Below are 16,199 nucleotides of genomic sequence, written 5' to 3' on the forward strand. Positions count from 1 at the left end.
CCTATACACACATCGAAACAAATAAGCAAAAAAGGTGTAAAACAGGCGGGACACATGTAGATTTTTCGAACTTAACATTTTCAACCTACGAAAAGTTTTCAACATTCTCTGTCCACAGAGCATTTAATACAGTATCTCTTTCACTCTATCAACATGCTATCAACCTTCTATCAACCTTATCTATCAACGGTCTATTATCCCTTGGAGATAAGAAAAAATAAAACTTCCACCCAAACGCAAACAAAAGATGCTTTCAATTATTGCAAATTTTCTACACTATCAAGGAAATCAAAACTCTGCCGGTTACGTATTACAGGACCCTATAGGTCCTTCCCGTGAATTAAAAATTTTGTTTTTGGTACCTACATTACATTTTTTTTATAATTTTATACATAATTCTCTTTTCCCATGAACGCCGTGAAGTTGAATATGAGGGAAGGACTAAGGAGGCAGATGCAATAATTTGGTTTTAGGTTAAAAAAAAAAATATTTATCTCTAAATATAAGGAGGGCAATTTGTACGGAACCCTTGTTGTGCTAGTCGGACTTGGATAGTTTTTTGTATAATTTATTGTCTACATATAATATTCTACTGTAATTAAATTCATTTATTTATAATATTCATTAAGTATCTCAACACCAGGTGATTTTAAAATATAGTATTGAAAGAGATTGAAAGTATTTACAATTATAAAAAACCACAGTAAAAACTGTGCTTGATTAATTATGTCATTCTGAATTCTTAAATTCGGCTAAGTGATGGCAACATTTGTAATTTTATATATTTTTTTATCGTTCACTCTCAGCTCTCTCACTCATTCCTATTATCTTTTCGTATTCCCCGAATGAAGGATACGGATTGATGATTAAAACACTTTTGTTCTCGTTCGAATAGAACATGGCGGTGCTAAGCAGGACGTGCTGAAGCTTAAAATTTTTGCAGTAGCGAATTGCAATATTTTATAGCAATATTTACAGGATCAAATACTCGCAGTGTGAGATATCACAAATAAATATAAGTGTTTTGTTGAATCCTAGGTATTAAGAACTTTTTAACGAAATTGCAATGAAAATTATTACTTCACTGGTGGTGTAAAAATAATTGTGACAAATATAGCACATTATTTCAGGTAATTTATTGTTTTATTAATTATATTTTATGAATTAAATCTAAACTGAGCAATAAGTCAATGAGCTGTCTTCATAATCGCTAAAGTGCTAAACATCTTTTGTGATAATTTTTTATGGTTTTATGGAGTCAGCAGTTGCATGCATTTGAAATCATTGATGAATGGGATAATAATATTACACTATCAATCCTTAGATTTAAAAGAATCATGTCATATAGGGGGTGGTTATCATTGTTCCTTTGTACTGTTTAATCACGTGTGGTTTAGGTCGTTGTTATGGGGTCAATAACTGCTGACTATTTCGGTATTAATCGTGAAGCAGAGGTCAAAGGAGGTGCAAATTTCTTATTTTTCATGTAATTTTGAAATGATGCGTAGTCATGAGGTGGGTGTAAAGACAGCAATGTTGCATCCGTTTCATTGAGAGCATTTCAATTCAGCAGTTTATTACCTGGCGATGTATGGTCGGGTGCGCAGGGTGCGGGGAGGGTTCAAGAGCGCGAGGGGCGGGGGCTTGTCCGGCAGTCAGCTGTGCTAGTGTCATGTTGTCGCGTCGTAATGCGCCGTGGGAAGTGGCCTAAATTATTTCCTCTCTATTGAATTTTCGCGAAATTTAATTCTATAAAGATCAATGACCCATTTTTTATAGCATAAATTAATTCAAGTCTTATCATTCATTTTTTTTAATTGATTGTTCCTGTCTCAGATGGCATTGATATTGTTTCTTCTCTAAAATTTATCTTATCACTTAAAATCAAGTATTGCATTGATTGATGCTTAGGTTTTCATGTAAGTTCCTTTGGTATATATTTTACATCTGCTTTATGCTTTTTTTTTAATAATATATTGTAATAATATGTAATTCATCAGGATATTAGCCATTAGGTATCAAAATTAATTTAAAATGCTCCCTCACCCTCATAAGTTATTGAAAAAATATTAATTCAATTCATGAATAGTCACTACTCACTACTATACTAAATTATAGTGTAATATAAAATATTTGAAAAAATCAGTTTGATCTGCATGGTAATTTGTTGTGCATGGTATTTTTTAAATAAGGTGAAAAAGTCACTTTTTCGCATGCATGTATCCTCGCTGTGCTTACACATACAATCTTTCCAAAAAATAAATGTTTAATTTATATATGGAAACTATAGTTGGAAAGTGAAAAATCCATAATTATTGCATAACATCAGCAAATGTAATTTTCATTGTTAGAAATGCTTATATTTAGCGTACTTGATTGTTGTGCAATCAAAAAATTCAATAAGTACTCTATGGTTTATAGCTGGAGGCTGCTGATAACCAACCTACTCAAATGCAATACAATATCAACATTTGATTAGAACAAGTTAGTCATTTCCTGTATCAAATTAAAACATTTATTATTAACTCAATATTTTGTTGTTCATAAAATAATTTAAACCAAAACCAACGAATAATATTTGTTGGCTTTCATATTATTCTGTAAAAAGTTTTGTGCATTATGCAATGTCATTTTGAATTTTCTTAAAAAATTATCTTTACACTATAAAATATTAATTAATCAAGTAGGTATGTAGCATAATGCACCATACATGCATCTCTTTGATAAATTGCAGCATAATGTTAACATTCAATTTGGTGCAGAGCCACACCTATTTCCCATATCATAACCATATTTACAGATCATAGGAAATAGATACTTCCCTAGGACTTTAATAGGTCACATCCTTTTTACATCATGTTAAAGTTGGTTATGAAGTATTATCAATTATCTAATTATTACAAATCTTTGATACAATAATATTTTTTCATTTTCTGTATTTGTACATTTATTTTATTCTTAAATAAATTTCTTCAAATATACTCAATGCAATCATATATTTTTTCAGAAAGCCGTGGCGGCCATGGCTACACTCATCCAAGAGAATGGTATTAAAGAGTTGAGACAAGCTACCCATGGTGTAGTAACAAGTCATGGCATGTCCCACACACACACTGTACCTAGTCACATGGTGCCCGACCATGAATACTGTGAAGCGGGCAAGCCAGAGCAGGTCCCCCAGCAGTGCCTCGAAGCCGGGGACGCGAGCGCACAGCAACCTGCCCCACAAGAGGAAGAAGAAGAGACCCCCGAAATAGACATAATGATAAACAATGTTGTGTGTAGTTTTAGTGTTAAGTGCCACCTGAACTTGAGACAGATCGCTTTGAATGGTGTGAATGTGGAATTCCGACGCGAGAACGGTATGGTAACGATGAAATTGCGTCGTCCTTACACGACCGCCTCGATCTGGTCGTCGGGTCGCGTGACCTGCACAGGCGCCACGAGCGAGGACCAGGCCAAGATTGCAGCGAGACGATACGCGCGTGCGTTGCAAAAGCTTGGCTTTCAAGTGCGCTTTAGGAACTTCCGTGTAGTCAATGTATTGGGCACATGTAGGATGCCCTTCGGAATAAGGATTATAGCATTTTCCAAGAAATATAAAGAGGCAGAGTGAGTATTTTATTTTATTTTTTATAGGATACATGAGCCAAAAATTATTTTACTCATAAATGAAATTTAGAACTTTTATTCATCAATATAAATAATTTTGGTTGAATTTACTGGATTTGTTTAATTTATATAATAGCAATGATTAGCACACTTATAGTCAAGCCAATTTAATAGGCAACATTTAACGTCTATAAATATGTAATCGTAATTGAAAAAAGTTAGTGCAATTCTAACAAAATGAAATAGTATATTATTCTATGTCGTTGTTACTAGGTCACATTGTTGAATTTTTGTTGAACTGTCAAATGTTGGCTATTAAAATGGCTCTACTATAGTTCTATACATCTTATGTTGATGTATATGTACAGCATTCTAGAATGCTGCAATCATACTGTAGGACTCATAATGAAGAGGTTACAATTTAAATGATTCTATGGAGCTTTTCATCTAAAGCTTATTGTATAAAAGGTTTTTGTCATTTCATTATACATTTAGTTTAAATATAATAGGATATGTATGGCAGAAATATCATAAATGATTATAGGCTGTCCACAAGGCTGTCATTCCAATCTGTACTTTGGTTTTAAGTTTTTTACCTTTTATGTAACAATTTCGTTCAAATAATAAACTGTAGCACATGAATACAGGGCCAGTCCTAATGACCACATCACACAAAAGGTGTGAACTATTAGCATACCTATAATATCTAAATAACACAGAATTTTACTCATACACATTTTACTTATTTTGTAGTAGTTTTTCCTCTGATGTCTATTTTTATAAAACTACTAGCTGTGCCGCGGTTTTACCTGCATTGATCTGCTCTTGTTAGTCTTAGCGTGATGATATATATAGCCTAAGCCTTCCTTGATAAATGGGATAATACGAAATAATTTTTCAAATTAGACCAGTAGTTCCTGAGATTAGTGCGTTCAAACAAACAAACTCTTCAGCTTTATAATATTAAGTATAGATTTTGAAAAACTCTTTTCCTAATTGCTGAAATTAAATTTCATAAGCATAGGGATGTAATGAAGTAAGATAAATGCAGTAATTTGATAAAAATCATTTGGGCTGATGCATTTTGGTGAAAATTGTATATTTTTCTATTTCCTCATCTTCCTTAATCATCTGTGTACCTACATATATAAAATGCATTGCAAATCTAAATATTTTTTTCATAAAGAATATAATTTCCATTGTACCTTTTTTGATAGTGCTTGTTATTTTGGAGAAAAACGATGAATGGATATTTTTTTATATAGGTACATATTATGTGTAAATACTATTTAGTATTTGGGCTGATGTAATACTATTTAGTATGAACATAGTATGGAGAAACAATGTTTTTCTAAATACATTGAATTCTATGTTATTTTCTACTTATGAAAACAATTTTGTTAAGAAAATCTTGAAGCTTTACTTACTTTTTAACGTTTTTTTATAAAACAAATTAATCTGTTATTAATTATTAATTCCCATGTTCTAAATTCATCTAGACGTTAGAACAACAAATTTACTCGAAAAATTATTATGAAAAAGATTTAACACATAAGGTGAAAAAAGGCAATAACAAACAAATTACCTACATGTTATTTCAGTAAGTCTTGAATTGCATTAATTAATGTTAAAACTGCCCATTGCTTGAGATGACAAATTTTATGAACTTGTTCACACTTCACATTATGCATACAGATGTTTTGCTGATCAAATAATATGCGTAATAATTATTTAAACATAAGTTTTGTCTCAATGACCTTTAATGAACCCGTAAAAGTATAACATTTAAATTATAATTTTTTACTGAAACAAAGTTGGGGCGCTGTCATAAAAGAAAATTTTTAAATTAATTTCTAAAACAAAATATGTATAGGCATTTATATTCTAAAATAAACAAATGTTTGTTAAGATTAGGGTTAAGAATACCATTATTAGAATAACTGAAAATGTGCACTACTTGCAATAACATACTTTATATTACACATAGTAGGTATGTATGTACAATTTTTAAGCATGGATCGATATTTCGATAAATTACATTCCGCAATACAAGAAAACCACGTTTACCAATAGAGAATGTTTTATTTTGAATGCGAGAGGACGTCAACGCCCCTATACGGGAAGCAAAAAGGGTCAATCAAAGGGAGACAGGAAAAGGGAGCAGGGTGTGCTACAGACTAACAAGCTTGACTTGAAAATTATAAATAGAATCACATTTATATTTACTCTGCTATTTCAATTAGGTCAATGCTTCAGCCTTGAAGACGTAACTGACATGGCGATTGGTTAAATTTTGCGTAATTTTAGATCATACTAATGTCATTATTTTAGATTATACCGTATACAACTGTAAAACATTAAATTAAGTTACAAAAAAATGAAAGGGCCAGGTTAATGAGCCCTACGAGCTTTACTTCCTGTAAACTCGTATAAAAAATATACCACCTGCGAAGTTCTGTAGGTACGCACCGGCGATTACACACCAACGCAACGGCTGTCACGTTTTTTCTTCATTCAACGTGATCTTAGCAAAGAATTTTGATTGTGTACTTTTCTCGTACAAAATGAACTATTTACCGAATTCAAATATCAGCTACTAGAAAAAAATACAACCATTTATTTTTATTGTTGGTGTACGATATTAATTAATGGTTTTGTTGATAAGAAGCTGCACAAAATTAATTGTTTCGCCTGAGATATAACTAAAAACGATTCAAATATTGTACTGTTTGCATTGAGTTACTATGTACTACTAATATCTCAATTCTCAATGACTGTGTTACATTTTTATCACTTTTCATAACCAGATGCTGTTAAATACACCTACACGGTGTAGTTAACAGCATCTGCAACCTTTTTTGTTTAAAATGGAACAAACAGGTATTTCATTTTTTCCTGCATTGGGTCATTTTGAGCACCTTCTGTCAATATAACTGTGTACATGTATTTTTGATATTATATGAAGGATTATATAATATACGTTTCCATATTTAGGAATAGCATAACGCAACGTCAAGCATAAAGCCTTCCTCGAAAAATGGGCTATCCAACACCGAAAAAATTTTTCAAATCGGGCCAGTAGTTCCTGAGATTAGCGCGTTCAAACAAACAAACTCTTCAGCTTTTTAATATAAGTGTAGATAAGGAAAAGGAATAAATGTTGTAAAAATTATCGAGAGTAGATATAAGCAAAAACAAAAATGTAATAGTTAAAAAATCTATTAGTTTTTCTCTAATTAAGTTTTATTAGAATCCGTGCATTTGTCCGTTATCCAGCCGTAAAAACTTAAATCTCAATTGCTATTTAAAACTGTTTCGAATTGTTGAAATTCTAAAAATTAATATATAACAATTTAACATTGATCATTTTCGTATTTATCTACATAAAGTAACAGTATGTGCAATAAGTCATTTTTTTACCTAAATTTTGCAGCGGACTAAAAGATTAATTTTAATTCAAGTATATTTTTAATTTTTACTACAAAATCCCGGAAGCAAATCTAAAACGTTGTAAATATCTGATTTAGAAGTTCGAATCGTCGACCGACCCGAGCTCACCGATCGGCTGGACCCACTAGCACTGCGACCGCGACGTGATGTTGCATCACTGTGCGTATTTTATAGAATACTAGCGGTCCGCCCCGGCTTCGCCCGTGGTACATATTTCGCAATAAAAGTCAGCCTATGTTCTTCCTCAGGGTCTAAAGATTATCTGTGCCAAATTTCATCAAAATCGGTCCAGTAGTTTATGCGTGAAAACCATACATACATTCATACAAACCTTTCCTCTTTATAATATTATTATAGATACTATGGAGAGTGTTCTGAGGAACTATTTGAGTTAATACCAGCTGCGCAAATCCACAACCGCACTGCGCGACACAAACTAAGATACCATCTGCATCCTCACCACCTGGATGCGTGGCGCTCGTCTACAGTGCGATTCACGAGACACTTTCTGCCGAGAACTACGCTATTGTGGAACAAGCTACCTACCTCGGTGTTTCCTAACTTATATGACATGGGCACGTTCAAGAAGAAAGCGTATAAATTCCTGAAAGGCCAACAAATCGCTCGTAAAGTTTCCGACAATGCGAACCCTCATGGGCGGCGACGAGCTTCCAGAAAGTGCCTCGCGTGCTCTTTTGTTGGTGATTACATAAAAAAAAGTTCTGTAGATCAGATTCAGATTGAAAAAAAATGCGTCGGAATATTAAAATTCTTTCTCAAATTTTTCTCTTTTCTCAAGTTAAAAAAAAATTCGTATGGCAAAACGGGACAGCGATAAAGAAAACACGTTTGATATTTTATGAACTAGGTAATTAATTGATTGCTTTTAATTTTCAAGTGTCAATAGGCTAATGGATCTAAATCAATTTAAATTTGGCTATGTGAGTCAAAATTATGTATATAATCTGGCGAGTAGGTTTTTTTTTTAATCTTTTTTTATTTAGGGATTTTTGTCCTAAAGGACGATGACAATCCCATCGTACCTTGTACACATATTTGACACAAACTATATTAACTATATTTTAAATTTAAAGTTGAATAGCATTCTAGCTGCATCAGAGGTTTATTATTTATTTATAACTAAATATAATATTTTGTATATACAGTAATTAATAAATTATATTAGCGTCCAATATTCGTATCGGGTATGTAACAATATCACTTTCGACATATGAACCCGTGTTTATCATCTCGCATTGTATATTTTGAAATTAAGATTGCCTTTAAAAATTCAGTGTATAAAGGAAGTAAGATAAATGTGTTCTACATAACAATGGGGTCGAAAATACAGGAAGAGGCTTCTTCGTTGCAATTTGCAGCTAACAATATTATATTCAAATGCAAAATAAACCATTGTATTGTATTATGTCATAGATATGTAGGCATATCAAGATAATCAAGAACAGGCTATACAAAAAATAAATATAACACGTGTAAGATGATATTGTCCTTGTGGGAAGTCAATATATAGACGGAGTTTAAACTTATATAATATTTGAAAATTTTATATACCTACTTAATATGTAATATGAAAGATGGCTTAATATGCCTTCGTAACTCTGTAACATCATAGGGAAATACATATTTATGAGAAATTATTCAAAAAGCGCTATCCATAGATTTGACAGTTAAAAAATACAAAATTTTGCTTTCTAATTGTCGAAGTTAACTTATCATTAACATCTATATTATGAACTAGCTGTGCCGCGCGGTTTCACACGCGTGGCTCCGCTCCTGTTGGTCTTAGCGTGATAATATATAGCCTTTATTACTCGTGGATAATGTAGCTTTGGAATGGTGAAATAATTTTAAAATCGGTCCAGTAGTTTATGAGCCTATTCATTACAATCAAACAAACAAACAAAGTTTTCCTCTTTATAACATAAATGTAGATATGGGAATTAGTCCATTGAATAAAAAGTTCTAGAGTGCGTGAGTTAGTAACGTAAGATGTTTCTTTGGAAACATGTCAAGAGTCCCTAGGTAATAAACATACTAAAACCCCGGGCCACTAGGAGGAGCCCCGGAGTGGGGGGAGGGGGAAATGGGTCCATTTTTTCATTTTTCGCTTAAATCTAAAAAACGGTACATGTTAGAGAAAAACTTTCAAGGAAAAGTTGAAAGGCCATAAAATTATCTACAAGTTGTACCTAAATCATTTTTTCCTATATCCTACCGTTTCTGAGTTATACGCAGTAAAACATGATTTTGGCTCAAACAATTTCCACATCAATCGATCAAAAAATATTTCTTTCTTGCAAAAAACTCAAATGTGCAACTTGTGACCGGTACTGATAGATTGCTCTTAATTTGGTCTATAATTGGTAAAATAAACACATTCCTCCATGGAAGCCTTTAGGAGGAATCGATTGTCAAAATATTATATTAGGGTAGTTTGAGTTACTGAACTTGATCTTTTTATTTTTTTCTTCCAAAAAACTCAAAAGTACAACTTGTGACCGGTACAGATAGATTGCTCATAATTGGGTCTATCATTGATAAAAATGCCAGATTCCACCACGGAGGCGTTTACGGGGAATTGAATTTTATTAGGGTAGTTACGATACTTGAACTTTTTATTTTTTTTCTCCAAAAAAACTCAAAAGTGCAACTTGTGACCGGTACTGATAGATTGCTCTTAATTAGGTCTATGATTGGTAAAATAAACACATTCAATTGAAAAAAACAATTGAATTTTATTAGGGTAATAAAACTCAAATTCCCCGTAAACGCCTCCATGGTGGAATCTGGTATTTTTAGCAATGATAGACCTTATGATGAGCAATCTATCTGTACCGGTCACAAGTTGCACTTTTGAGTTTTTTTGGAAGAAAAAAATAAAAAGATCAAGTTCAGTAACTCAAACTACCCTAATATGATATTTTGACAATCGATTCCTCCTAAAGGCTTCCATGGAGGAATGTGTTTATTTTACCAATTATAGACCAAATTAAGAGCAATCTATCAGTACCGGTCACAAGTTGCACTTTTGAGTTTTTTGGAAGAAAAAAAAAAAGTTCATGTATCGTAACTACCCTGATAAAATTCAATTCCCCGTAAACGCCTCCGTGGTGGAATCTGGTATTTTTAGCAATGATAGACCTTATGATGAGCAATCTATCTGTACCGGTCACAAGTTGCACTTTTGAGTTTTTTTGGAAGAAAAAAATAAAAAGATCAAGTTCAGTAACTCAAACTACCCTAATATGATATTTTGACAATCGATTCCTCCTAAAGGCTTCCATGGAGGAATGTGTTTATTTTACCAATTATAGACCAAATTAAGAGCAATCTATCAGTACCGGTCACAAGTTGCACATTTGAGTTTTTTGCAAGAAAGAAATATTTTTTGATCGATTGATGTGGAAATTGTTTGAGCCAAAATCATGTTTTACTGCGTATAACTCAGAAACGGTAGGATATAGGAAAAAATGATTTAGGTACAACTTGTAGATAATTTTATGGCCTTTCAACTTTTCCTTGAAAGTTTTTCTCTAACATGTACCGTTTTTGAGATTTAAGCGAAAAATGAAAAAATGGACCCATTTCCCACTCCCCCCACTCCGGGGCTCCTCCTAGTGGCCCGGGGTTTTAGTATGTTTATTACCTAGGGACTCTTGACATGTTTCCGAAGAAACATCTTACGTTACTAACTCACGCACTCTAGGCCCCCTTTGGAGGGACTCATTCAATGGACTAAATATAATATTAAGCTCATCGCTATAGAGCGGATGCAGTGAACAACTCTAAGGGTGAAAGTGCGTTCGCCAAGAATGTCTTCACCGTGCCTTTGGAGATCATTTCGTAGGTCATATACTAAGACGGTTCTATATTTAAATCGCTATTAATAGAAAAATATTTAAAGATATGTATTTGTAAAAACATTTGGTCCTCGTGTACGTTTAATCATGGCACGCGTTGCCGTTAAGTTTACATTGAAATTTTATATCAAATCATAATATGACTGTGTTTACATTACAAATGAGAAGGAGTTATTTGAAAATGGATTTCATTAAATCCGAAGCGCTTCGCCTTCGATTAATTTCCGTGAAAACAGTGATATTTCTAAAGTTCACTATCAATGTCCAGCAAATATAAAACAACAGAGTATGACCGATTATCTAAATTAACATTAATTTATTAATATTAATTAAACTCAGTATCTCAGGGAATTATTGCAGACTCGAAATCCGTTCTCCATTTTGTTATTTGGTCCTAGGTCAATCTCATAAATCGTAAGCATATGTTTTGTTGCTTACTCGAAACTTTGCGCTTCGTCATTCAGAAACAACTTTCGCGGCAAACACCTTTCGCCCGTGGTATACACCATACGCGACACATGATACGATTTTATTGAATAAAATCAAGAGGACTTTGATTCTAGGTCAAATTTAATTTTTGCGAAAAGCATTGACACACAATATTGTTGTCTGTATGTAAAGTACAATATTTTCTCAATGTCTCTCTGCTGATATCTCATATCTGATTGTCAGAGGTGAAAGAGTGATACATGAGATTAGCCCGGGCTCAAATAATCACTGTAAAAATGTATATTTAGAAACACATCTGGCCCGCGTAACATCGATTTTGAATTTCAAATAAGATAAGCAATGACAAAGAGCTAAACCACGTTTTTAAATGAACACACACAAAAGCATTGTTATTCAGATGGCTTTGAATAATGTGATGTTTGTCTCGTTTCAGCTACGAACCAGAGCTTCACCCCGGCGTTACGTATAAGCTGTATAATCCTAAGGCCACTCTCAAGATATTTTCTACGGGTGGTGTCACAATTACAGGTAACTAGTGATTCTAGAATATTTTTATCACTAATGATGAAGATAGCCTAGCTATTCGCCCTGGTTCTGTCCGAGTGGACATTCTATTTTTTTATTTTTCTCAATATTTAAAGAACATTGTAATATTACCTAATCCAAAATGAACAAATGTTCGCTGTAAGACAAAAAATCCTTAAAATTCTTACAGCGATTCTCGGCTTATCCGTGGTGTTACTATAACGACTTTTTTAATATTAATAGAATTAAACATCATAAAAATAATTTATTTATTTTATTTATTTATTTATTTTGGTCTACCAACGTTTGTTTACATTACATATAACATATCAAAATTCATATACACAATTATGAGGTCAATGTAAAAAAACACTTACAGGTAAACACAACATGCGAAAACTAAGTTTAAAAGTATACAATATAAGCGATAAACAAAAAAAACAATGATATATAATGTACTTAATCTATCCTATTCCTTAAAAAGTGAATTGAAAGTTTTGCGGAGCTTGTTGGGGGAGTCTACGAATACATCAAAAAACTCGCTGTAATCGTTTACAGTTTTACAAATTCTCGGAATGGGTGAGTTCCGACCCGATACGGTTCTGCGTTGAGGAGGACACAGCGGCAATAGAACCTTACGAGGATATCTGGAAGGGACCTTTAAGTTAAATTTATGCAGCACTTGGGGGCAATCGATTTTACCATTGAACAATTTTAAGGCAAATAGTAAATCAAGAAGTACCCGCCGATTATCAAGAGAAGTAATTTTGAAATGAGATAATTGCTTTTTATATGATGGTAACTGTTTTTTTGATTTCCCGCTAGAATAAACAAGGTGCAAAAGAAATCTTCTCTGTATCCTTTCCAATCGTAAGGAATGGCACGCGTAGTGAGGTCTCCAAACCACAGAACCATATTCCAATATACTACGCACCAGGCTGTTGTATAATGATATCTTTGACTTTACATTATGTAAACCTTTCACGTTACGTATTAAAAATCCTAACATTTTAGCCGCCCGTGTAGCAACCTGATCTATGTGTGGCACAAAAGTTAATTTGTTGTCAAAAACAATACCCAAATCTTTTATATGATACACCTCTTTGATACTCTCAGAGTTAATATGATAATTGTAATTGATCAAGTTTCTTTTGCGTGCGAACCTTACCAAAAAACACTTCTTGGGATTTAAATCCATTTTGTTAGAGTGGCACCAATCAACCAGTTTGTCTAAGTCGCTTTGTATTTTATAAGTGTCTTCAATGTTATTAATTGTTCTGCAGAACTTGAGATCATCAGCATACATATAACTTTGGGAGCAAGACAACAAATCAGGTATCTCATTTACGAATACGTTGAATAATATTGGGCCTAAGTGAGAGCCCTGCGGGACCCCGGAAGTTATATTATACGTTTGAGATCGAAAACCATTCACAACAACAAAAAAACTACGTTTACTCAAGTAGGATTCTATCCATTGTAAGAATAGATTTGATAGCCCGTACATAAGCAACTTTTTAAGTAGTATTTTATGTGAGACCTTATCAAACGCTTTACTAAAATCAGTGTAAATAACATCAATCTGTCCATTTCGATCTAGAGAATAGGAAAGACTTTCGCAAAAATCTACTAAGTTAGTAGTCGTAGACCGAGACGGTATAAAACCATGTTGACAGATATTAAATAACTGTTTAAAGTGATAATGCAATACTGGGCAAATTAAGGATTCCAACACCTTACCAAAAGATGACAAAATTGATATAGGTCTGTAGTTATTAATAAATTCCTCATTACCGTTTTTATGAACGGGTACAACTTTAGCAGTTTTCCAAACTGTTGGAAAAACACCAGATGAAAATGACTTATTATAGATTTTTAAAATGGGCCAAGCTAAGTGTTCTGCACATTCAACGATGAATATAGGCGGTATTCCGTCAGGGCCTGCTCCTTTTAATTTATCTAAGCCCTTTAATTTTTTTAAAATTGTACGATAATCTAGGATAGGAAAAGTTAAATGTAGATTTTGTGTTGAAATATTGTTGACGTCACTGTCTTCAGTACTATCATCATTATTATCAGTGTAAACCGAAGCAAAGAAACTAGAAAACATGTCACAAATCTGATCTCCATCGGAGGTAGTTATAGTTCCATTCGTCATAGATGCCGGGTAAGAGCTACTTCCACCCCTTTTTGACTTAATATACGACCAGAAAAGTTTTGGGTTACACTGAAATTTATTTTCTAGGTCTTTCATGTAACGGGTGTAGTTGTCCTTAGCCATTCTTGTGCATCTAGAACTGAGCAGTTTGAGCTCTATTTCATCGCGAGGATTTTTATATATTTGGAAACGACGTCTTATGCGGTATTTTTCTTTTAGAGTACGTTTTAAATTAGCATCAAACCATGGTGGAAATTTTTTTGATTTAAGTTTTCTTTGCGGTACATTATCTGCAATAATTTTATTTATAACATCGTAAAATACTTTGACCATATCATCAACATTCCGAGAATTTGCAAATATAGTGTCCCAGTTGCATTCTTGCAGTAATTTAGATATATTTACGTAATTAGCTTTGCGGAAATTGAAGTAATATGTATCTGAATTATACATAAGATTTTTATCTATTTTAAATGAAATATTAATGTCTAAAGGGGGGTGTAAAACATAATAATAATATCGATGTACATATATGTAAAAATTCTATTCCATCTATGTGCCACGTTTCTGGTTTCATAAATAGCCGTTGGATCAATTTGCGTCATTGCACAAAAAATCGCAACGTTAATTTCACATTTGTTATATTATTAGGATTACATGGTATTTCTTTACAAATTTTAATTTTATAACAATGTAAGGTGCAATCGTATATAGGACCTATGGAATCTGTAGAATAATTAAAATTTATATAAAAAAAATATTTTTAATTAACCAAATTGCATATTTAAAATTTTAAAGTGATGCAAATTGAATGAAATATCTTTCAATATTAAAATATCTAAGCTATTTGTATCGGAATTTGTTCTTGAACTATATAACTTATAATATGCTTGAATATTGTTAGTAAATCATTATTAGAATTTATGTATTATTTAGATAATTTCAGTAAAATAATTATAAAATTAAAACAACAAACGACTTAGATCACGTTAAAACAAAACGTTCATAAGTACAAAAGGGTAGGCATAAGCAGGTAAAGAAATTATTATCAGTTATTTTTAGAAAGCCCATATTATTATGCATACTTAAGTCTTAACAAAACATTCTATTGAATGCAGGGTTTGAAAACATTATTATGGATAATATTTTGAATTGTTATTTTAGGAAGCTACATTTTTCTTAACCAAAATTCTTTCCATTCACATAAATTGGCTATAACGGCCGTGGACTCGGCCTAATATGTATTGTGATTTTCTAGAAGTAGTTCAGGCAATTTTCGACTTCTCCCTATTAAACGTGTTGTAAATAAACTTGAATTTTAACAATTATTCGAATGTGTGATAACCGGAAGAGTTTATTGTTCGCAGCCCGGAGCGTGAGCGACGTGCAGTCGGCGGTGGAGCGCATCTTCCCGCTGGTGTACGAGTTCCGCAAGCCGCGCACGGCGGCGGACGAGGAGCTGCTGCGGCAGAAGCGCGCGGCGCGCAACCGGCCCGCGCTGGCCGCGCTCGCGCCCGCCGTGCAGCCGCAGCGCCAGAAGGTCAAGGACGAGTTCCTGCTCGTCACGATGTCGGACGACGAGGACAACGACGCCTGGGAGTGACGCCCCCCCACCCCTCCCCACCCCGCCACCCGCGCCGACCCTCCCCCCGGACACTAGTTTGGCATCGAGCGATACCTGTCGGTTGTCAGTGCGATCGCGTGTGAATTGTCGGCGAGCTCCTATCGGTTCATGCCAAAGATATTTATTAGAGGAGGTGCTTGCGCTTGTCGATTGAGCGCCTCGCGGCGACTCGCGCTTCTCTTCGGTTCCCCGCGATGACCGTCGCGTTCTCCTATCGCGTGATCCGTTTGCGAAACCAAATTATCGTTAATAATAAGCGTTGAGAATAAATCTCGATATCGATACTCAGTCTTGTTTTCATTTGCAGTTATGATTGATGATTTGTAGTGATAATAAATAGTGTTCACAATAATTGTTCTTAAGAAAGTGATGACTGAATGATTACTTAGATATTAGTGATTGTAAATACGAAGCTTAGACATTATACGTTTCAATAAAACTACCTTGTATTATTTTGGTATCTGTTTTTATTTATTGAGTATAGGTTGAGACAAAATTT

General features: G+C 33.6%; 1 protein-coding gene across 1 annotated transcript; it reads left to right on the plus strand.

Annotated features, from left to right (window-relative positions):
- The first annotated feature begins 863 nt into the window (after positions 1-863).
- On the plus strand, positions 864-16,154 carry LOC149910186 (TATA box-binding protein-like 1). The gene is made up of 4 exons (XM_090111169.1): positions 864-1,130; positions 3,008-3,612; positions 11,827-11,921; positions 15,444-16,154. Exons 2-4 carry the CDS (start codon positions 3,023-3,025, stop codon positions 15,677-15,679), a joined length of 921 nt encoding a protein of 306 aa, XP_089967295.1. The 5' UTR covers positions 864-1,130; positions 3,008-3,022; the 3' UTR covers positions 15,680-16,154.
- Positions 16,155-16,199: the final 45 nt, after the last annotated feature.

Source organism: Colias eurytheme, chromosome 2 (genome assembly GCF_061535395.1).
Source record: "Colias eurytheme isolate Ceu_HAF_F1 chromosome 2, ilColEury1 Martin Lab GWU primary, whole genome shotgun sequence".
In the NCBI taxonomy this organism is placed as follows: Eukaryota; Metazoa; Arthropoda; class Insecta; order Lepidoptera; family Pieridae; genus Colias; species Colias eurytheme.

Bases quoted from the DNA above. Each gene is read 5' to 3' on its own strand.
- LOC149910186 (XM_090111169.1), top strand. From the start codon at position 3,023: ATGGCTACACTCATCCAAGAGAATGGTATTAAAGAGTTGAGACAAGCT. The intron at 3,613-11,826 runs GTGAGTATTTTA...GTCTCGTTTCAG, and splicing joins AAGAAATATAAAGAGGCAGA to CTACGAACCAGAGCTTCACC. The intron at 11,922-15,443 runs GTAACTAGTGAT...TATTGTTCGCAG, and splicing joins GGGTGGTGTCACAATTACAG to CCCGGAGCGTGAGCGACGTG.